This window comes from Sabethes cyaneus, chromosome 1 (assembly GCF_943734655.1).
Source record: "Sabethes cyaneus chromosome 1, idSabCyanKW18_F2, whole genome shotgun sequence".
In the NCBI taxonomy this organism is placed as follows: Eukaryota; Metazoa; Arthropoda; class Insecta; order Diptera; family Culicidae; genus Sabethes; species Sabethes cyaneus.
Window position 1 is genome coordinate 151925570 of NC_071353.1, and position 23261 is coordinate 151948830.

The 23261-nt window shown below is 42.7% G+C and overlaps 1 protein-coding gene across 1 annotated transcript in view; it reads left to right on the forward strand.

Annotated features, from left to right (window-relative positions):
• Positions 1-1397: 1397 nt before the first annotated feature.
• LOC128732598 (PAX-interacting protein 1-like) overlaps positions 1398-23261 on the forward strand; it is a 65685-nt gene continuing 43821 nt past the window's right edge. The window contains exon 1 of the mRNA XM_053825876.1: positions 1398-1466. Coding sequence (XP_053681851.1) covers positions 1449-1466 — 18 coding nt within the window. The 5' untranslated portion in view covers positions 1398-1448. The remainder of the gene's footprint in view (positions 1467-23261) is intronic.

The following is a 23261-nucleotide window of genomic DNA, read 5'->3' on the forward strand; positions in this document are numbered from 1 at the left end:
ACCAAAAGCCGGAACGTTCAATTAGTTCTAACGAGGTGAAAGTGCGCCGAGTGAAATTGGTGTCAAACGAAAGTGCTTTGCTTTGTTTACAGTTTGGTAAACTAAGTAGCCGAGGTCGTGGATTTGACTTTGGCTAAAAGGCGAGCTAAGTTCTCTCGCCCCCTTGACATCTCAGCTCTCTGGTTAGTTCGTCGTTTTGGAGACTTACTCAGAGTAGTAGCAACAGTAGCAAAAATAGTAGCTAAGACGGTTGAGTGCGAAGTGAGCAATTGAGACCCCCGATGCGAGCTGCATGCAGCTCGGCAGTACGCTACCGAGGGGTCTTAAGGTGAGCGGTGCGCTCAAATCTCACGCTGCTGGTCGGCTTTCGAGAGCGCTGGTCCATCCAAGTAGACCGAGCGCGCGCAGTGGCAGGAAAAAGGAGGTTATAAAACACTCTGCAGGATAGATCAAGAAAATCATTTTGCTAAAGAACGTCAACCAGTGCGGATTGTCGATCGTTGTTGGCTCGATCGCGTACGTAAACGTGTGTGTGTGCAGTGTTGTAAGGTTGGTACCGCTAGTGCCCTGTTGGAATAGTTGATCTCGCGCGACCCCGTACCCCGTGGAAGGTGTCCTTCGCTAGGCTAGTGTGTGGATTTGTTTCGGTTTTACGGATCCCTGCGGGATATTTGTAATGCGCGGAGCGCATTGATTGGAACGCTACAAGGATACGTACGACCTGAATGCCAAACGTGCCCCGAATCGGTTCGATCGGGATCCAGTGACTAACGACGTGTTCGTACATTGATTTGAAGTGGGCTGCCAGTGTGCCACAAATAAATGCAAAGCAAATGGCAGTGCTACATGTGCCAGTACCAGACCACAAAACCAGTGTTTCGAAATCTGGCTGGTACGAGCTAACGATCAAACGGCACTGGCACTGGCACTGGGGCAGCACAGGGACGACGGCAGGGATTGGAATAAGTTAGCGCAATGCTCGGCGACGGCGGTGGCGGCGGCGGGGTCCGTGAAGGAATTGAATGAAACCGATCGATCGGCGACGACTTCGACGGGGCTTCGACGGTTCGCGTTGGCACGCGGCCACCGACTGCCACCGAGGATTTGTAATTGCGCAGAAAGCAAAAGTGATTTTTCGGGACGCGACAGGCATGCATGATTTTGGTGTTGTTTGGCCCTCTTGACGGTCGATTGGTCGGTTATTAACGATGAATGACGGATTCTGCCCTTCCGGGTTTCGGTTAGAAAGTGAAATCTAACACACTGGAACAGTGCTGAATGTGAATTTGATTTTGTTTTTCAAATAGTTTTTTTTCTTCTTTTTTTTTGTTTTAATAGGATAGAAATTTTGATTAAAGTTGTTCAAAGTGAAGATAGTTAAATCTGCTGGAAGAAGAAATTTTGCACGAGAAGTAAAAATCTTACCAAGTGATTACAGAAAAATCGGAATGCGGCTTCAGAAGACGGTAAGTTTTTATTCTTCAACTTTTGTAGAAGACAGAACTTTATGAACATTGTTGTCAAGTGTTTCTTTGTTAAATATTTGACTGGAAAAACCAAGTTACGCCATCATTCGTAACTAGTGCGAAAGATTGAAATTTTTTCGCTTCCGCTCATATCATCACGTTAACAGCAGGTTCCTCGCTAGCTTTACCAGCTACCTAGGGACTTAATTAAGACAAAACTGTTAATGACGTAGGCCACAGTACAGAGATAACGACTCTGTCATCATCGCCCGCCTACTTTGCGCCCTTTTCACGGGACGGGCTGATACACGCAGCAAGCGGGCGGCGAAGCCGCATGCAGTGTTGCCTGTGATGACAATAATTAACTGAAAGGGAAAACTATTAAACTTGACCTTAATCTGGTGACGAGCGATGAGGAGCCGGACCGGTTTCCTGGACTGCCGGCCCCGTCTGTCCGTCAGCCCGTTTTTCCTATCCTCCATTACTGGCTGGGGTGTGATGCGATTGGAATTGCACAATCCACAACCGCAGCAGCAGCACCAGCGCCCAGCCAGCAGTTGTGAGCGGATCGAAATGTGCGCTCCATCCATCCATCCATTCATCCATCCATCCATCGGTCGCTAGTTAGTTACTGAATGATGATTATATTATAATAAATTGCCTCTTTAGTCTTCCTACTTTCCCTCAAACTGTGTGACGGGGGGGAAATGAAAGGAACAGGGACCACCACCAAGTGGCCAACGGCGTTATCGTGTATGTAAATCAAAATCGAATTAGTCAGTCGCTGCTACTGGTTTTTGTTTTATGAAAAGAGATACTGATGTTGAAAAAATATTCATTTTTGGATGCAACTTTTCATCCAACTTCGGGCATTCGGAGCAATTGGTGGGTTCAAAGAAGGTTCAGTGCTTTTGACCGACATTTTGTGTTCGCTTTTGTGGCAATTTTAACTCAATTCAATTGTCTGTTTTGTTCCAGTGCATTATCGATGAATTTTTGGTGGGTAATATTCGCGATAATTTGATCTGTTTATTCATACAGTTATGCCAGAATTGACTAAAAAATTTGAATGCTTTAATGTGATGACGTCTTATCCAAGTTGTTATCCATCGCTAGCAATTACTTTTTCCCGTATTTCTTTCAGCAAATTGCTGCTTTGAGGCTCAGAACTAATCAATCAAATGACCGTTACCTTGTTCAGAAGTGAAGCATGTTTCAGTGCGAGTATTTCACGTCGAACAGAACTGCGTCCAGTCTGGTGAACATGGCGGGTGGGGTAAATTTCAATTTTCGTGTGGTAATCATTTCATATCTATGGCATAAGTTCAAAGCTTTCAATTTTCTAGTATTACTGCAAAGTGCCTTGTATTGTTCAAGCTTTGAAATGTTCCAATGCAAAAGAAGGCCAGAAGGACAGTATCGCCGCGGTTTACCGATAAATTTTGTCCTTTAGATATTTCGGTGGCAAAGAAGCGTGGAGTCATCAAAATTAAATTCCTTTTATTTGTTTCGGGTCTGGGGTTATTCTGGAGTTTTTTTTTTTCTTGGGCTCATCACTGTGACCAGCATTGCAGATCTATTATAGTGATGTCGCCCGGGTGTTTGCTGTAATCTGCACTGCATTGAAAAATCTGAGTAAAAATTATGGCCTTAAATTACTGCCTTGTGGTGTGCTTGAGAAGTTAATCTCGTTGATGCCAATCTATCGCACAGTCGGCATGGTTAACAGTTACACTGTTGTAATGGTTAACACTGTGCTTAAGTCGGTACAAATCGTATAAACTTGAAGCTTTCAAACCATGAAGGTAAGGCAAAGCGGTGAGAACTGAACAAGATTGGCGGGCAGGATTGGATAGATCTAAAATCAGTGTTGCTTCAGTAAAACGTATGATTTCTGCGCTGTGAGCTTTATGCCTCTTATGAGTGCACTCTTAAAAAAGAGGATTAGAAAATTAAAAGTTATGAAGCATTGTCTAACTATTCAATTCTCGCTTCATAGTTGATTTAAATAAGCATAACTAATTTCAAATTTTAATCGAATGCCCTAATACAATTCACGAATCAACGTAAGTCAAGGGAAAATGTCATTTAAACAACTAATTGGTAGTACCTACAACTAAATAAAATTTCACTATTTCTTGTAGCTGATGTCATTTCTGTGGCGTACTCCCAATGGCAGAATAGACATAGACAAAGCTGTTCGTTCTGAAAAGAACGGTTTTTGAGGTAATTGCTAAAAACCCTGTTACGAATTTGGGTTTTCTTGTCGGTTTCCTTTAACAATAAAATGACAACTCCATGCAGCAGTTTGTTCAATTGTTTGTCGTTACGGATGGCCAGCTGCAAATGCCACAGGATGATTGTAGTCTACTTGTTGTCACCAGCGCAGCGGCATAACCGCCAGTTTCAAATGCTTTATCATTAGGAAGATGGGTTCGCCTAGACCAACGCAACGCGTTCAATTTCTTTTTGGCAGCGATCTACCGAAAACTGGAGAGCCGCATGAGCTGCAGTTTATAGTAACGAACGAGCCAACCCCTATGGTGAGCCTTCAGTCTCAATTAATCCACCAGAAATTGAGGTTATGCAAATTTCATCCTCGTCACCATGCGACAGCATTTCAGGGTCAATCAATCCTTATCAGGACTGCTAAAGTTTGTTACTAAAGAGTTAAAACGATAGTTTTGAATCTAAAAATCACAAAGGACACCTTTTAGATACGAAAGTTCATTCGATAAATGTAGAAAATCGTTTATGGACGTTTCTAATTTGGTAATTTTTACTGGAATAACGCTGGAATTTTTTGAGATTAGGCTTTGATGCTCAATTTGGATTCTAGTATTCAACCGAGATCACGTTTGTTCTTGTTACGACTCCATATTCTACGCGTAAGCTCCACTGAATTCGATCTGGTAATCTTGTAAACAAGTTAAAATGTGTGAACTGTGAAGCCTTCTCATAGGCTTTGGATTTTCTTTTGTTTATTAGAGACGCAACCACTGTGACCAACGGTTAGATGGATTGTGGTAAATTACGTTACCCTGAAAAATGATAACCAATAATGGCCCTAACCTATTACGAAAACCCCTGTAACAAAAAGACTGGCAGCTCTGCCAATATTCGGGAGTCACTGGCGGTAGCTCGCTCTGCCGCCAAAGGTGGTCCCTAGATGCATCTGTGTGGGTGAGTGCTAATATTCATACCCTCATACCAACATAGTCGAACAAACAGCATTACAGAATTTTGGTTGATGGCGACGTACGACGTTTATATGGGAAAATAACAGAGATGCCAGTCTTGTTAATAATGGGGTCTTCGCCTATTACCTTGTGGGATACGGGTTGTTGAACGGTTGATTTCTTTAGTTCGAAGCGAATCCTTCTTAACTTTGTTCCAGTCAAAGAATACTAGTGACACTTTGAATACATAAATAAAGTTCTCCTGCGATGTCTGTATTGGTGACTTTTGTGCGGTTTCCATGTATTAACCCGAATCATCCCAATGATGCCATATGGCATCACTTGACAAATTTTATACTTTTCGCTATAAAATGAAAACAAATCGCTATTTCCATAATTTGGTAACACAACTTTGAAGGCAAATAGATATAGTTCGACAAGAAATATCATATTAAGTATTAAAGCTCTGTACCTTAATGCAATAGCATTTCAAAGTTGAAAATTTGCCTGATTTTGCGGGGTAATTCTGGGCTGATTCGGGATAAAAAATGTATCGCGTTGTCATGCATGGACGTTTAAAATGTATAGAATCGCAGTAGGTCAGTTTGTTGTTAGTTGTCAGTTATCTGTTGTCCGAATAAATTCATTTGTTTATACCATGGTGTCATCAGGAAAGCCAAACCCACGATGTGTGAAATCCTGAAACGATTTGGAAAATGTCTGACCATCGACAGAAACCCCGAAAGTGAAGGAAAAGCGAAGGCAACTAGTCCCATGAAAACTTTATGGGAATTTGTTGACGAAATACGATTGGGTCGTTACAAACGGATAAATTTGTAGACAAGAATTTTCTACTCCGTTCGACCGGCAGAGTGTCCCAAAAGACTGCAGCATCAAAAAAGAGTTCACACTTTCACAGTTTCCGGAAAAATGTCTCGTCCGGCAAGCAACCTCCGATTGCGGGCTACAAAGCGTCGCTTTAATAACACTTGAAACACAAGTGCCTTTAGAAAAGGATGCTGTTTTTTTGAAACAACACGAGTTTGATGCCTTTTCTGTCCCGATTTGTGATGCTGCAACCATTCAAATTCGTTCAAACAGTGATGGTACAATGACAATGGCATCGGCAGCTGAATTGCAAGAGCAATGACCGGTTGCTAACTGCTTTGAGGCGTTCAAAGCTGCACAAAGTACGCACTAAAATAATACTTAAACAAGCTTAAACATAAGCCATTTTAAGTTCATTAAATCAGCTCTCTCCCACCGTGGTATTTCAGCTAAATAATCCATTTCTAAACAGCCAAAATGATCAAACCACTTTAAAGTTGCTTAATGGTGTCTTGTCGACTTCGTCGCCTCCAAGAACATTGCCATATAGCACGTAGTACCTTCTGCCAGCATAACCTTTACCATCGGTACACCTGGAGATCACCCAACCAGACGGAGTCACAAATCGACCACGTTCTGGTAGATGGTCAGAACCACAAGCTCGCGCGTCTTTACGGTACGGACAACTATCCTGCAAAATTGGTTTTCGCATCGAATCCGGTAGGAACAAGACGACGAGGGGCACAGCGAGCGAGGTCACAGCGAGCAAGACCAGATGGAGCGACGTCTGGCGGGCACTGGGTGCCTGCGGAACTGGAGACCAGCTGCCATGGACCGAAATAGACGGAAAAATTATACTGCGCAGCAGGGCCGGCGCTAGCCAATTTGTCGCTCCACGCAAATTCTCAAAATGACGCCCCCAGAACAAACGAAAAACAGCCTGCGTTACTGCGTGCAGACATTTTACTACCTCCACACTCGCAAACGCACAGTCTCGTAGCGTCTTTCTTCATAACCACTCACGAGGCAAACAACTCGTGAGCAACCAACTGCCCGTGCGGGGTACAGATTTAGCATTACTTTTTGTTTTCTTCTTCATCCTACGCTCTCGATTCTACACGCGGGTGAGAGTGCGAGTCCTCACGAGTGATCGGTATCAGTTGCTCAGGCTGCAATGACGTGCGAGAGCGACGACCTTATTCGGTTTCTTGAAACCCATTATTAGAAGGATAAACCGTCAAAAACGAAAAAGTTCGGTTCATATTTCCTGTTACTTCGTACCTGGCTACTTCATCGAAGATGAATCTGCTGATTGCGGATTCTGAAGAGATTCGAGAATCTCTCCGGAAAAATTTCTAAATAATGACCTAACATGAATTCATCAACATTATCGGCCAACATGTTCGTACGTGTATGGGGGTTTTTAGGAATAGAGAGACTCATCTTACTAGACGCCTCGACCAGGTTGAAGCCGATTTGCTTGTGTCGAGATGCTCAACGAATTGGCGGCAAATAACCCAGGGCCCAATACAGCGGAGAGTAATTGTAGATACACCACTTGACATCCCGGCTTTATGCTGCTAAAGGAGAGAGAAGCAAGTTTTATATTACCCACTTATTTATTTATTGCTACAGTTTTATTTAATGTCGGCGAAATGGCGCTCCCTCGTAGTGGCGCTCCAAGCAGCTGCTTGTTTTGCTTAAGAGAAGCGCCGGCCCTGCCTACCATACATTTCATAGTCTTTTCGGCCATTTTCTGGCCTTTAGAAGGGATTTCGACCATTTTCTAGCCTTCAGAGACGCTTTGCGACAATTTAAAAAGCGTTTTAAAGCCATTTTGGGCCTTTAGAAGCGCTTTCGGTCATTTCCTAGGACTTAGAAGCGTTCTGCGGCCGTTTTCCAGCCTTCTGAAGCACTTTTCGGCCATTTTGTGTCTTTTAGAAGCGTTTTACGATCATTTTGTGACAACCGGAAGCGTTTCCGACCATTTTCTACCCTGGAAAAACTGTTTTCGGTCATATTCTGTCTTTCGGAAGCGAATTTTGCTTGTTTCATGTCCTCACACGCATTTTTTATGCATATTTTCTAGCTTTCAGAAACGCTGTTTGACCATTTTTTGGTTATCAAGAGCATTTCAAGCCATATTTTGTGCTTTCCAGCCATGTTTTTGCTTTCAGAAGCGCTTTCCGGCCATTTTCTAGCATTCAAAAGCGTTTTTCGGCTATTATTTGGTCATCACCAGCGTTTTTTCAAGCCCTATGAAGCGCTTTTTCGACTAATTTCTATATTTTTTGGTATTCAGAAGCAATTTCGACCATTTTCTAGCTTGCAGAGGCGCTTTTCGACCATTTCCTGGTTTTCAAAAGCATTTTTAAACTGCTTGTTTGTCAACAAATAAATTTTTTGTGCAACGTAAGAGCACCACAATCACTAGACACAATCGCGGACAAGACACTTCTAACTCTTACAAAATTTTGTAAGAGTTAGAAATGTCTTGTCCGTGATTGTGTCTAGTGCTTGTTTGTCTTTAGAAGTGGTTTTCGGCCATTTTATGGTACCTAGAAGCGTTTGGCGACTATTTCCTAATCTTCTGAAGTGGTTTTCGGCCATTTTTAAAAGCATTTTTTTTATATTTGAGCGATTTCTCAATTACTAACTCAAACTCAAACGTTACTAAGCAGTGCAGTGCGGTTTCCGTAGATTAACCGTGTTCGTAAGCATGCTGATTTTCATGTAGCAGAGAGCTCTTTAACAACTCATTGCGGATATAGTTATCTGTGATTTTCTCGATCGAAAAAAGGTTGAAAAAGGTTGCTGACATTGGCGTAGCTAGAGGGGGTGGCTGGGGGATGTATTTTTTTATTCGCTAGGCATCGCAAACGCGTAGTTGTCGTCGTCATCAGTAGCATAGTAGTCATCCCGGCTCACCCTGTTTCAAGCAGTCGCCTCCATTCAACATAATCTTGGACCACTCGTCGGCAATTTCCCAGTCGTCTCAAAAGTTTAAACTCACTTCAACCTGGTCGAGCTATCTTGTACGTTAAGCCCCCGTTAAGAACTGTTTTCGTCGCACTGTCGTCCGGCATCCTTACGACTTGTCCGGCCCACAGTAGCCTACTGACTTTCGCCAGATGATGATGGAGATCTCTCCAAACAGTGCCTGCAGCTGGTGATTCATACGTCTCCGCCACTCTCCGCTTTCAATTTGTACTCCGTCAAATATCATTCGCAGTACTTCAAGTCCATAAGGAACTACTGTTCTTCGTACGGCATCGTATGCCTCTTGATAATAGCGTCCAGCTTAAATGCGCCGCAGGATCTTCTTACTAGTGTTGTTCTTCGCGATTACCAGCAATCTTAAATACACGAACTCATCTGCCACTTTTAGTTCGTCACCGTCAATAATTACCGTCCTTGGGGGCACGCGTTTGTTTCCTTTGAGCCTGAAATTTTTTCTGAAAATTTTTCTGAAATCATCACTAAGTGCGGGGCCCTTCTGAAGCTCGAGGCTCCGTGCGACTGCACGGCTCTAGACTGTTCCTTGTATGAAGATCGTGCGGATGCTGGTGTTTACTGCCGGGAGCTGCAATTGGAGAAAGCCTATTTGCTTGGTAGTTACCGCACCGTTTTCGAAGCTGAAATCTTTGTAATTATGTGCGGAGTTTTCGGCTTTAGAAAGACCGGCTTTCGTTCTGATTAGCCAGCGCTGCTAATTCAACTTCCAAAACAGTCATCGTCTGGCATACTCAACTAGTAGAACTGATCATCTGGTTTGGATTTCTAGCCATTCTGATATAACCCGAAATCGGAGCAGAAAGGTCAGCTTTAGATCCGGAACCTACGTTACCAATTGCGGTTGGATGTGGGATAAAACAAAATGTCGATGTTGGTTTTTGGAGGATGTTTTTTTCGACATGTGAGCTGGTGCTAAATCCGACCAGAATCGAGCACGAAAATGATATGCTTCCGAGCACCTATCAAAGAGATTTGTTACCCTCAATAGTGCCCAGCCAGATCGACAACTATATTAGAATCAATTCTTCTAAAGTTTTAATATTGTTTACCAAACACCACGAGCAGTCTCGTCTCGTATCCTTGAGCGAAATAGATAAACGTCAAACAGTTTACTTCCATTCCGGTGTTAAAAGTTGATTGACAAGGAAGTCGCAGTAAACAACAACAGCAACGGCCTACTACTGCTGCGGCTGCAGCTGTTGTCGCACAGCGACACCTCAACTGTGCTGGAAAATTCCAGTCTATAATTTAGCAGCAAACCAATATCAGCCCGCTGGCGCAAATAGTGTACAAATAACAACTTCTCAGCTCTCGGTTTGGCCGCTTTGAAGCGGCCAGAACGTGTGGAAGCTATTTTCCAGATGGTTTGTATCCTCCTCCTCCTAGACTGCAATGCAATAAAACCGTACCGGTTGGAATCATAATAGACACCTCCGGTGGTGCTTCTAAACTTTAAGTCTAAATATGTATGTATTCGCTGGTCGATTCAAGTAAAGTTTGATTAACCTAGGCGGAGGTGTAATTCCGGGCAAAAAGACCTCCGTTGACCTAGAAGACTTGGGTTGCCCCCGGTTAGGCAAAATTCAAGAGGTGACCAGGTTCCATCGATCCGGCGCGCGGAGCATATCGAATTGAGGGAAAACGAAAGTGTCTACTGCACTGCAGTGCAGTGCAGTGCAGCAGCAGCGCGTGATTTTATAATCGACAGACCGCAAGCCGCAATTGCTCGAGCTCGTACTCGTACCTCGTACGACTCGAAACTGCTTCGTAATAATAATGGTCCGGAGAAAAATGTATCTTTAATGGTAATAGCTTACGCGACCTACAGAAAACCTCGCCGCGGACGGGAACACCAGGCGGACAGTATGGCATGGGTGACGAGGGGGAGAACAAGTCCAGATCATGACGTGTTCAGATGCGTCCCGCGCGGCTCGCCCCCTGGAGAAGGAAATACTTGCTGAGGCAAACCAGTCGCCGTCGTCGTCGTCGTTGCGAGCGTTAGAGAGCGAAAACTCGACAAAGGCAGCTCAGTTTTGCTTGGTTATGTCAGTTTTTCCCCCGCACGACCAACCGGGCCGCCCCTTGGCGCTGGCTAGCTACGTTCAGAATCGGGGAAAGGAATCGAGGGCACTCGCAGGCAGGCGGGTATGTTCATCATAAAATGCTGCGGAGAATTTTGCGCTGGCTTTGTGCCAGTGCGCTGTTTCGAGCCACATACCGGCCCAAAGTTAACCCATACAGCTGCTATCTCTTTCGCTTTGTTTCGGTCTCTGGATCAATGAAACGTAAGCTTTCCCACATGCATGCGAAGCACAGAAGCCGAGAGGAGTGGAGTTTTTCCCACTGCCCTGCTGGGGAATTAAGTCTACGACAACAACAGCAGCAGTAGCAGCAGAAGTACGAGGTTTATTGTTTTGAACCTGCTAAATAGAAGAAAATTTATGGACCGACTCATTGTGTGTTTACCGGGTTTTTGTTGTGCACCGTGTGTGTCTGTGTTTTAATGTGGGGAGGAATCTGGAAAAATTCCAATTATTCAACGGTGGGATTTGCATTGAGCAAAATTTTCCGCACTGCACCGCACTGGTTAGGTGCCGTAACCAGTTTATTTATGTAAGTCATGGGAAACCACCCATTCGATTTTAAAAACCATTCACATTTAATCTAATTTAAGCAGAGTTCAAACGAATAAAAAAGCTAAAATGTTTAATCCAAATTAGCTGACATTTATCTCCGCGTAAGTTCGTCACTTCACTGACACTTTCAAGGTACGGTCATTTATCAACTTTAGCCACGCATAGAGGAGATGAAAAACATTGATCTAATTTCGGTACAAACCGATCCGATCCGATCGGATCGCCGCCGGGAAGGTCAAGCCGGCAAGACCGGCGCTGGACACTCGATCGATACTTCTAATTGCCTCTTCGAACTTGACCTACAACAGCGAGCGTCTATCAGGGCGCTGCAGGCAGCGCCGCTCGGTTATCAATGTCAACAATTGGACACCTACCGTCGTCGGTCGTCAGCCGGTCCGGCTGAAACTAGCGGCCCTTAGGCGATCGGCCGGGGACCCATCATCTAATGAAACACTAACCATCAATCATCGCGGATCGTCGTTTAGGCAGGTTTACCGAAGCAGAAGAAGCAGGAGGAATCAATCGCGTGCTCTTGAGAGCACAGCTAGTGCCATGTTTGGCTCGGGGACTCATTTGTAATTGATCAAGCACAATCACAAACACGAGCAGGAAAGACGGGCAGGTTCCTTCCTGCGACCTTCCGTCGCCTCAGTCAGAGCATATAGGTTAAGCAAGGGGTGGTCTATGGTCTATACGAACTTGGACGATGATTGAGGATCAATTCGTGAGGCTCTTTTTTGTCGGAAGACTCGTTTGTCTTAAAAAACGATTTTAAATTATGCTCAAAATGATTGCAAAAGACCTAAAAGATTACATCGAATTAAACCGCGTATCAACGTACTCCCATAACCTCACAAAACCTAACTTAACTAACCTGCTCTGAGTATTAGGAAGATTTTGCAACTCAAAACACTATCACATTCTGAAAGGTTGTTGTATCACTACTGTCTGGGTCATAAATTTCCCTAATTATCGAGATTTGCTCACAATTAAAATTCACCACACTATAGTTTCACCGATTTTTTTTGCCCTCGATTTTTCAATTATTTTTCGTCGTCGAAGCACTCGTGAAAGTTAACCTGATTGATGCACATAAAACATAAAAATGAGTGGTTCTGGTTGCTTTCGAAGGATATTATAATGATTTTGCTTACCAAATTGGTCACTTCAGTTGATAGGAGAAACCTTAATTTGTTTCAAATTGCAATTGCGAATCCATCCAGGCAATCAATCGTTTGTTGACACGTAACCAAGGCAACGACGACGACCGACGAGCGTGGATATGCCAGCAGTGACGCTAACCTAAATAATTGAGCAACTTGCCTGCAGAGCAACTTTTAACACCGAAATGGAAGTAAACTGTTTGGTGTTTATCTATTTCGCTCAAGGATACGAGACGAGACTGCTCGCGGTGTTTGGTAAACAATATTAAAACTTTAGAAGAATTGATTCTAATATAGTTGTCGATCTGGCTGGGCACTATTGAGGGTAACAAATCTCTTTGATATGTGCTCGGAAGCATATCATTTTTGTGCTCGATTCTGGTCGGATTTAGCACCAGCTCACATGTCGAAAAAAACATCCTCCAAAAACCAACATCGACATTTTGTTTTATCCCACATCCAACCGCAATTAGTAACGTAGGTTCCGGATCTAAAGCTGACCTTTCTGCTCCGATTTCGGGTTATATCAGAATGGCTAGAAATCCAAACCAGATGATCAGTTCTACTAGTTGAGTATGCCAGACGATGACTGTTTTGGAAGTTGAATTAGCAGCGCTGGCTAATCAGAACAAAAGCCGGTCTTTCTAAAGCCGAAAACTCCGCACATAATTACAAAGATTTCAGCTTCGAAAACGGTGCGGTAACTACCAAGCAAATAGGCTTTCTCCAATTGCAGCTCCCGGCAGTAAACGCCAGCATCCGCACGATCTTCATACAAGGAACAGTCTAGGGCCGTGCAGTCGCACAGAGCCTCGAGCTTCAGAAGGGCCCCGCGCTTAGTGATGATTTCAGAAAAATTTTCTAGTCGTATACAACACAATTGGCTACTCAAAATATTTGCATGATTTCCATTGTTTCCTTTTCTCTTTTATTTTAATGCAGAGTGCAAAGTGTTAAGAAAAATCTCTGCTTGCACGTTGTATACGCGGGCTTCGACCACTTAGGACCAATGAAATCTCCAGATCCGGATGATATTCTACCCATTTTTTTCAGAAAATGGACGACGATATAACGTTCGAGCTTAGCAACCATTGGCGTAGTCAGAAAATTTCCCTGGAGGGGGCCTAGGGGGTGCACTTAAAAAAAATATGATCCTGTTACACCGGTTGTCACCAATAGCACCGGGTTTTAAGGAAATTATGAGGTGGGCTTCATGAGGAACCAGATATGGACGGACTACGGACCAGATGTTTACCGTCCGACAGATCTTGCAGAAATATCGGGAGTTTTACTTGCCCTCGCATCACATCTTTATTGATTTGAAAGCAGCATACGATACAGTCGCTCGAGACCAACTATGACAGATAATGCACGAGCATGGTTTTCCGGATAATCTGACGCAACTAATCTGAGCTACATTGGATCGAGTGATGTGTTTCGTGCGCATCTCGGGGATGCTTTCGAGTCCCTTCGAGACGCGACGAGGGTTGAGACAAGGTGACGGCTTATCTTGCATGCTATTAAACATTTTCCTTAAGAGGGTTATCCGAAGAAAGCGGAGTCTAAAAGCTAGGCCAAATATCGATGCGTCGATGACCAAATACATGTAAGAAAGCGTCTCAAAGGAAATAGACGTGTGCCCCCAAGGACGGTAATTATTGACGGTGACGAACTAGAACTGGCAGACGAGTTCGTGTATTTAGGATTGCTGGTAACCGCGGAGAACAACACTAGTAAGAAGATCCTGCGGCGCATTTAAGCGGGAAACCGGGCATACTTTGCCCGTCGCAAAACGCTATTATCAAGAAGCATACGATGCCGTACGAAGAACAGTAGTTCTTCATGGACTTGAAGTACTACTTGATGGCTTGCAGAAAATGGCCGAAAAGCGCTTCTAAAGGCCAAAATATGGCTTGGAAACGCTTTTAATAGCCAGGAAATGATCGAAAAGCGCCTTTGAAGGCTAGAGAACGGTCGGAATCGCTTCTGAAGAACAGAAAATGGCCGAAAAGCACTTTTACAGCCCAGAAAATAGTCGAAATAGACCAAAAATGTTTCCGAAAGCTGAAAAACAGCTGAAAAGCGCGTCTGAAGTTAGCAAGTGGTCAAAAACGCTTTTAAAAGGTGACCGAAAAACGAAAAAGAAATCTTCTACAGATTAGAAAATGACCGGAAACGTTTATGAAAACCATAAATTAATGAAAGTGCTTCATAGGGCTTGAAAATGGCAAAAAAGCGCTCCTAATAGCCAAACAATAGTCGATAAACGTTTCTGAAAGCTAGAAAATGGCCAAAAAGCGCTTCTCAAGACTAGAAAATGACCCGAAAACGCTTCTGAAAGCGAAAACATGGCTGGAATGCACGATATCGGGCTTGAAAACGCTCTTGATACCCAAAACATGGTCAAACAGCGCTTCTGAAAGCTGAAAAATATGCAAAAAATGCGTATAAAGGCCATGAAACAAGCAAAAATCGCTTCCGAAAAGCATAATAGGACCAAAAACAGCTTTTAAAGGGTAGAAAATGGTCGGAAATGCTTCCGGTTGTCACAAAATGATCGTAAATCGCTTCTAAAAGACACAAAATAACCGAAAAGTGCTTCAAAAGGCTGGGAAATGGCCGCAGAACGCTTCTAAGTCCTAGAAAATGGCCGAAAGCGCTTCTAAAGGCCAAAAATGACTTTAAAACGCGTTTGAAATGGTCGCAAAGCGCCTCTGAAGGCTATAAAATGGTTGAAATCGCTTCTAAAGACCAGAAAATGGCCGACAAACGCTTTCAAATGCCAAAAATGGCCTTTAAAACGTCTTTGAAAGCCAGGGAAAAGCGCCTCTGTAAGCTAGAAAATGGTCGAAATCGCTTCTGAAGACCAGAAAGTGGTCGAAAAGCACCTCTACAGCTCAGAAAATAGTCGAAAAAGGCCAACAATTCTTCTAAAAGTTGAAAAACAGATGAAGCCAGCAAACGGTCAAAAATGCTTTATAAGGTGGCCGAAAAACGAAAAAAATTCTTCTGAAGGTTAAAAAATGACCGGAATCACTTCTGAAAACCAAAAATAGTTAAAAGTGCTTCATCGGCCTTGAAAATGGTAAGAAAACGCTCGTAATGCCCAAACAGTAGTCGAAAACATGCTTCTGGAAACTAGAAAATGGCCGAAAAGCGCTTTTAAAGACTGGAAAATGACCCGGAAACCCTTCTGAAAGCGACAACATGGCTGGAAAGTACGATATATGGCTTGAAAATGCTCCTGATAACTAAAACATAGTAAAAAAGTGCATCTGAAAAAGCAAGAAACTGGTTGAAAACCACTTCTGAATAGAACAATCTGTAGCAAAACGTTTACGAAGGCCAGAAAATGGTCGGAGAGTCTTTCTATGGACCCAAAAATGGTAAAAAATGCTTCCAAAACTCAAAAACTGGCAGAAAGACATTTCTTGAAATTAGAAAGTGGCTAAAAACACCTATAAGAGTCAAAAACCGAAAAGCATTTCCGAAGGAAAAATTGCCAACAACGCTTCTTAAGACTAGAAAATGAGCGAAAAAACGTTTCTGAAAGTCAGAACATAAGCAAAATGCATTTCCGAAAGCGGTAAATTTGTTCAAAAGCGCTTCTGCGGGCTGACAGCAACCAAAAAATGCTTCTAAAACGCGGAAAATGCCCGACAAGCGCTTCAGAAAACTCGTAAATGGTCGAAAGGATCTTCTAAAGGCCAAAATTGGCATAAAGACACTTCTGATAGCCGAAAAATTGTCGAAAAGGGCGATGGTGGAAATCGTTTATGAAAATCAGAAAACGAATCCTACATTCACGCTAGGTTCTCGGAAAACCGTTTAGTTTTTGCTTCGTTGAAAGGCAGAAGGAAAGGTTAGTTCGTTTATGTGCTCTAAATAATCGCATACTAGCGATCTTTTGAAAACCCGACTTAATCCACCTAACGGCGAAAGGAACCTTTGTTATACCATCTTATTTGTCATTTGGTATGGGCATTTCCAGCTCAAATATTAGGGTGTATTTTCAGAAAAGAATTCACTAGAAAGAAAAAAACTTCCCATGTTTATGATTTTTTCCATGAAGTCCCAAAACTTCTAAAGCAAAAATTCTAAATTTGGTGTCGATTGGGCTACGATTAATGGTTGTACCTCCTTTTTAAAAGGAACCGTTTTGTCAAACGTTTTTATTTTCTTTTTCTTATAGAAATATACCCAAGTAACCAACAGTTCCGATAAAAGGGAATTTTTTGGCCTAATCAGCCAACGAAACGATCATGAATAGAACTCTATTCAGCTTAATTTTTAAGTAATTAACCGTACTTTTAAGTCTATATTTGATGATTAAACTTCGAAGGGAATACAAAGCAACTTCTAGCAGAACTATAAAGTTCGCAAAAAGTCCACTTAAGTCGCTATAAAGAACACTGTTCAGCTCAAAAAGAAACTCCAATAAGCTTTCGAATTTTCCTGTTTTGTAGATTCATGACATTTTCCGTTTAAACTACGGCATTTAATTTCGGTTAATACTGTTAAACTCATATAAATTATTTTATTTACTGAAAGATCATCAGAAGAATAATCGACTGTTTTTTTTATGAATATTAATTTATTGAAACTTACCACAGTTAGAAGGAGAAGTTAGAAGGAGAGGCGGAGGTAGAAAATAGAAAAGTATAAAAATTGAAGAGCTGCTTTATAAATTTTTGACAAAGTTTCTTTAGAAGTTGCTTAGCGCTCTATGCAGCGAACTCAAGGCAACTTTGAAGTTCATTTAATTACAGTCAAAGCTGCTTAGCAAGCTATAGAGCCATAGACATAAAGCTTGTTAACCTTCCTTAGACACCATTACCAAGTTCTGCGGAACTAAATTTGAACCAAATATGAACTTCTAAGTTCGTTCCTTGATGGAAATTCGAACTTTTGGTTGCTTGGGTCATCATCGCATGGGGAAGTGTGTGAGACATAAAACTTTACTTGGAATGGGATATAAAATGGGATAGGAAAGGGGCATGAAATGGGACATGAAATGAAATGAGAAATGGCACTTGAATCATTATTTGTATTTCTCATTTTTGGAAGCGTTATCATCGCACAGTATGGGTTTCCTCGACGCTTTTGCTTGGATGACTTCTGGCTGGATAGTTTTGATCACTGTGTGAATGGTTGGATGCTGTAGATTTCCTTTTTTCATAGCCCGAGGCGTTTCTCGGAGAGTTCTCAAGAATACCGCCAACCAGTTTAAAAAATGATCTTTCTCAAGTAGTTTCCCTGGTGTGTCCAGCAGGTATATGATTTGTGCAACCACAGTAGCAGCTTCTGATCTTTGGAGACCATCCCCGAACGAACGAAAAAAATTCGAACAGTTTCTGGGATTCCTCGTATGGGAATCTTGCGGAGAAATTCTGCCGAAGATTCATAAATAATGGCATGCTTATAGAACCAGGATTCTTGTGTGACAATTCAACAGTTGGAATCTTCGGCATACCTGTAACTCAGTAAGGGAATCGTCTTTATTATGAAATAGAAACCTTTGAGATTCTTGCAGAAGGAAACCTGTTAGTTTTTGAACCTACTTGTAATCTCTTTTTCGTCATCTTTCTGTCGTTTGTGCGCTATCTTTTCACCGCCTCCTCGTCATCTTTTTATCATCTCTTTATTGTCCTTTTTTCCGTATTTTTCGTCTTTTCTCCGTGGTATTTTTGTTGTCTTTTGGTAATTTTTTTATTTTCGTCGTTGGTTCGTTTTTTTGGCGTCTATTTTCTGTTGTTTTTCGCGGCAACTGATTTTTTGCCGTCTTTGTTGTTTTTTTTATCGCAGTTTAAATGTCTTTTCGTCAACATTTTGTTGTATTTTTGTCGCATATCCGTGATTTTTTGTCGTCTTTTTTGATATGACAAAACATGCATTTTTTTAACACTTTTTAAACGTCTTTTTATCGTTGTTTTGGCGTCTTTTCGTTGACTTTATTGTATTTTCATGATACTTCCGCAGCGATGACAAAATGTGTGGCTGCATCTCTGGCACGGGTATGTTTAGGAGTGTCTGTGAGTATCATTGCTTCCTGCTTGGCTTACTCCAACGGTGAGCTACGGGTACCTCTCGTGCGGTTCAGACCTTTGTTCGTTTCTTGTTGCTAAGTGAATTAGCCAAAATTTCGTCCCCGAAGGCACATAATTATCGTGGCATTCGAGAACTAAGAAAATGTTTCAGGCCAAAACTGAATATCATCCATCAATCGCGACCTTTTTAAAGACCACCAAGTAATAATTGAAGATAAAATGGAACTTTCTTTCGACTGAAAATATCACTTCGATTTATCAGCAACAGCAAAAATTGTCTTAGAGAATTTTACAGTAGTTTGAGGTGAATGCTACAGCAGTGGCATGTATTTTGCGTTTTAGGAACGATTAACTAAACATTTTAACGAGAAAGGTTATTTACTATTATAAATGCAAAGTGTAGATTGAGAAAAAATTCATTTAATCCTTATTTAATTCGTTTGTGGTCCTTAAAAGGGCTGTTGATTACAGACAATCAAGGCCAAAGCATCCATCCATCCATTGCGAAACCGCAAATATTATCATTTTGCGCGTTTGAGAAAAACTTTATTTAAAATTCGTTTGTGACCCTTAAAAGGGGCATTGGCTACAAATAACATCAAAACCAAAGCACTTTCACCCCAAATACGACGTGCCAGTCGGATATCCTTCCATTTTGGCATAAATGACACCATGCACGTAGGTTATCGGTATCGATTTACAGTCTCATGCACGGAGAAGGTTTTACTAGAAGCTATCACTGCAGCGCTGCCCCGCTTGCCATCCGTGGTGCTCCCGCTTGTCTTCAGTGTTAACGCTGGCCATCTGTAGCGGGTTGGCGCTGGCCGTGTCTCTGGTGATGAATTTCCCCGACTGTAAAATGAAACTGGCATTATTTCACAGCTTACCGCTTGTTATATCGTACAAACATGGCAAACGATTATTATAAATGTTATTATAGAATTGCTGGCGCAGTTCGGTTGAGTAGTGATGAAAATCTGCGAAGGTAACAGACATTCTCAAGCATATGAAACTGTCGCAGTTCGCTAAGAAGTATCCGATTTAGCAGGTTATATTTTGCTTTGAAGAACGAGATTTTTTTTTTTGAAACTGTGACTAGCAACTAGAAAACGTTCATGAACTAGCGTCTAGAAAACCATCTGCTGCCTTTTCTGAAGCAAAATCACCACAAAAGTGGTGCTAAAATGATGTAGACATTAAAATGGTGAATATTGGGGCTGGTGTGCAGAATCCTGTGAACTGTTTCCGACAAGCTGTCAGACTAAGCGTAGTCTCAATCTTCAATATTGAGATTGTAATCAAGTAGGCAATCGTATGCTTGGTTACGCAGTTATAGCAACATAAGCTTGTTAATTTTTCATAACAGTTAGTTACACATTTGCTCTCGTTCAATACAGACTAGTTTCATTAGTTCTCCTGTTTTATTCCTGAAACGTCCATTTACAATAGGTTATGGGCACGATCAAGGATTCGGCGCATGGAATTCCTCAGTTCAGCGGAGGTCCAGGTTTCCATAACTGGAGTTTCCGAGTCCGGATGTTCCTGGATGCAGCAGGAGTTATGAATACGCTTACTGAAGATCCCCCGTTGGTGGCCGAAGAAAGGCAGAAATTCGGTGAAGCGGACAGGAAAGCCAAATCGTTATTGATTAGTTTCCTTGGAGACGACTGTCTGGAGATTATTCGTGAAAAATCTACTGCGAAGCAAATGTGGCAAGCTCTGGAAAATTGCTTTGCGAAGAAGTCCCTTGTAACTCAAAACTTGGTCCGGAAGCAGCTTGGAAGGCTGAAGATGAACGAAGGTGAATCGATGCGGAACCATCTAGTAATCTTTGAAGGTTTGATTCGACAACTAGCAGTGGCAGGTGCTCAACTAGCGGAAGCTGACCTGATTGTGATGTTGTTCGGAACCCTTCCGGAATATTATGATCCATTAATTACGGCGCTGGAAAATCGCAGCGATGACGAGTTAACGGTGGACCTGGTCAAACAAAAGCTCTTGGCAGAGGAGGTAAAGCTGCATGAGAGACAGAAAGATTCGTCGGAAAAATCAACAGCATTCGTTGGTGAAAAAGGTAGAGGTAAACCTAAATTTTTCAACGGCAAGTGCCACAAATGCGGCCGAAAAGGGCACATGAAAAAGGATTGTCGGCAAAAAGGTATCATGGAAGCTAACGTCGCTACAGGCAGCAAAGCAGTTAGTTTCATGATCAAACGCAAAGAAGCAACAGGGCCGCGTAGTGGAAAATTGATTTTCAAGCTGGATTCTGGATCAAGTGACCATTTAGTCAATGATGCCAGTGTGTTCTCGTCGTCGTCAACCTTGTGCAAACCAATTGTTATCCAAGTTGCAAAGGATGGTGAAACTCTTATAGCGAAAACGAAGGGTGTAATTGATGGCTGTAGTAATGAGCAAGTTCCAGTAAATATCAACGAAGTGCTTTATATTCCCGAGTTACGAGATAACTTGATGTCAGTCAAACGGTTGACTAAGGCAGGGATTTCCGTGCTGTTTGCTGGGAAGCAGGCTTTTCTTCGTAAAAATGATCAGATTATTGCGACGGCAGAGCTGAGAAACAGTTTGTACGAGTTGGAAATTAGCATTGATTCGCCAACTGTATATTTATGCGAAGCGGAAACAAGTGAATTGTGGCATCGACGAATGGGACATCCCAGTGATCAAGCAATGTCACTATTAGTACAACATGATATGGTTACTGGTATCAATGTAAAGCCGAAACCAATTGGTTTCTGTGATCCTTGTGTGCAAGGCAAACAATGCCGTGAACCCTTCAACGGAACTAGACAGCGTGCAACTAGACCGTTGGAAAGGATTCACTCGGATGTATGTGGTCCCATTGATCCCGCGGCGTGGGACGGTTCGAGATACGTTCTATCGTTCATAGATGATTACACCCATTTTTCGGTAATCTATCTCTTGCGTAAGAAGTCTCAAGTGTTCGAGAAACTTCGTGAATTCGAAGCTATGGCGAAGGCGGCTACATGTAGTACCATTTCAAAACTGACGGTGGACCAAGGTAGAGAATACGGTTCAAACGAACAGAAGCAGTGGTTCAAGTCAAAAGGAATCCAAGTCGAGTCAACGGTTGCATACACACCTCAACAAAACGGTGTTGCTGAGCGTTTTAATAGGACGCTTATAGAAAAAGTTCGGGCAATGTTGTTGGACTCTCAGGTTCCAAAGCATATGTGGTCAGAAGCTGCTCTTACTGGTGTTTATTTGCTGAACCGAAGCCCGACGACCAGTCTGTCGTGTAAGATGACTCCTGCGGAACTCTGGTTTGGTGTTAAACCGAATTTGAAAAAGCTACGTATTTTCGGTTGCAAAGCTTTTGCGTGGGTTCCAAACCAAATGAGGAAGAAATTAGATGCAAAGAGTGTAGAAGTTGTCATGATGGGTTACGCACCAAACGGTTACCGACTGTGGGACAGGACGCGCAAAAAGATCATCGTAGCTCGTGATGTGAAATTCAACGAAAGCTGTTTTCCGTATGCCACTGAATCAGATGTCCGGCAAACTCCCTTAGTTGTACCGTACCAGTTTGAACAAGAGGGGGAAAAAGAAGCTGATGTTCAACGTGCTACAGAAGCAGACGAAGACGATGAAAACTTCCATAATGCAAGCGAGAATCTTGATGTCAACGTTGATGAAGAACGCGATAGTCCAGGATCATCAGCGCTCCCTTCACAATCAGAACATCACGAGTCTCAAGGACAAACGTTGATGAGGCGCAGTGAACGGGAGCGCACTCTTCCTGGTAAGTTTTTGGATTACTTCGTTGGTTACGGAGCAACTTCTGGCAGTGACTTTCCCACAGATATCCCACAAAGCTTCAACGACGTTTCTGGACGTGATGATTGTGAAGACTGGCTACAGGCAGTGCAGAGCGAACTCGAATCTCTTAAGGCGAATGACGTGTGGCAGCTAATGACGTGTCCGGCTGGAGTGAAACCACTTAAATCGAAATGGGTATTTCGTTTAAAGGAGGACGAGAATGGTCGAGCAGTGCGCTACAAAGCACGGTTAGTAGCAAAGGGCTACCTACAGAAGGCAGGAACAGATTTCCAGGAGACCTACGCGCCGGTTGCTAGATTGGCCACTATCCGGGTTGTACTAGCGGTTGGAGTTCACCACCAATTTCATTTTCATCAAATGGATGTGCGCACAGCTTTCTTGCACGGTCAGCTCAAGGAAACAATCTACATGGAGATCCCGGACGGTGTGTCTAAGAAGCCTGGACAAACTTGGAAATTGAACAAGTCGCTATACGGATTAAAACAATCTCCACGTTGTTGGAATGAGCGATTCAACGAAGAACTTTTAAAGTTGGGTTTCTCAAGATCTAAGAATGATTATTGTCAGTACACAAAATTAGACGATAACGATGAACTCTTCCTGATAATTTATGTCGATGATCTGTTGATTGCGGGTCGTAACTTGATCTCCATCAAGAGTTTGAAGAGTAAGTTGACCGAGGTTTTCGAAATGTCTGACTGTGGCGAACTGCGTCATTTCTTAGGAATCAAAGTCGATTACAATTATGAGACCGGTATTATGAAGCTATCGCAAAAGGCAAGCATTGATCGACTGATGAGAAATTTCCAGATGAGTGACTGCAATTCTGTTAAAACCCCGATGGAGAAAGGTTTGTCACTGGATCAGTCAGGACCGAATACAGCGGAACCATACCGTGAACTGCTGGGATCTTTGATGTATCTCATGCTGTGCGTAAGACCTGATATTTGTTTTCCAGTTGGATATCTTGGACGATTCCAGCAGAACCCTACAGTACAACATTGGAAGGCGCTGAAACGTGTTGTTAGGTATCTTCAAGGTACTAGGGATCTAGTTTTGCAATATACAAGGAGAGACATTAGTAAGCCATTAGTCGGATATGCAGATGCAG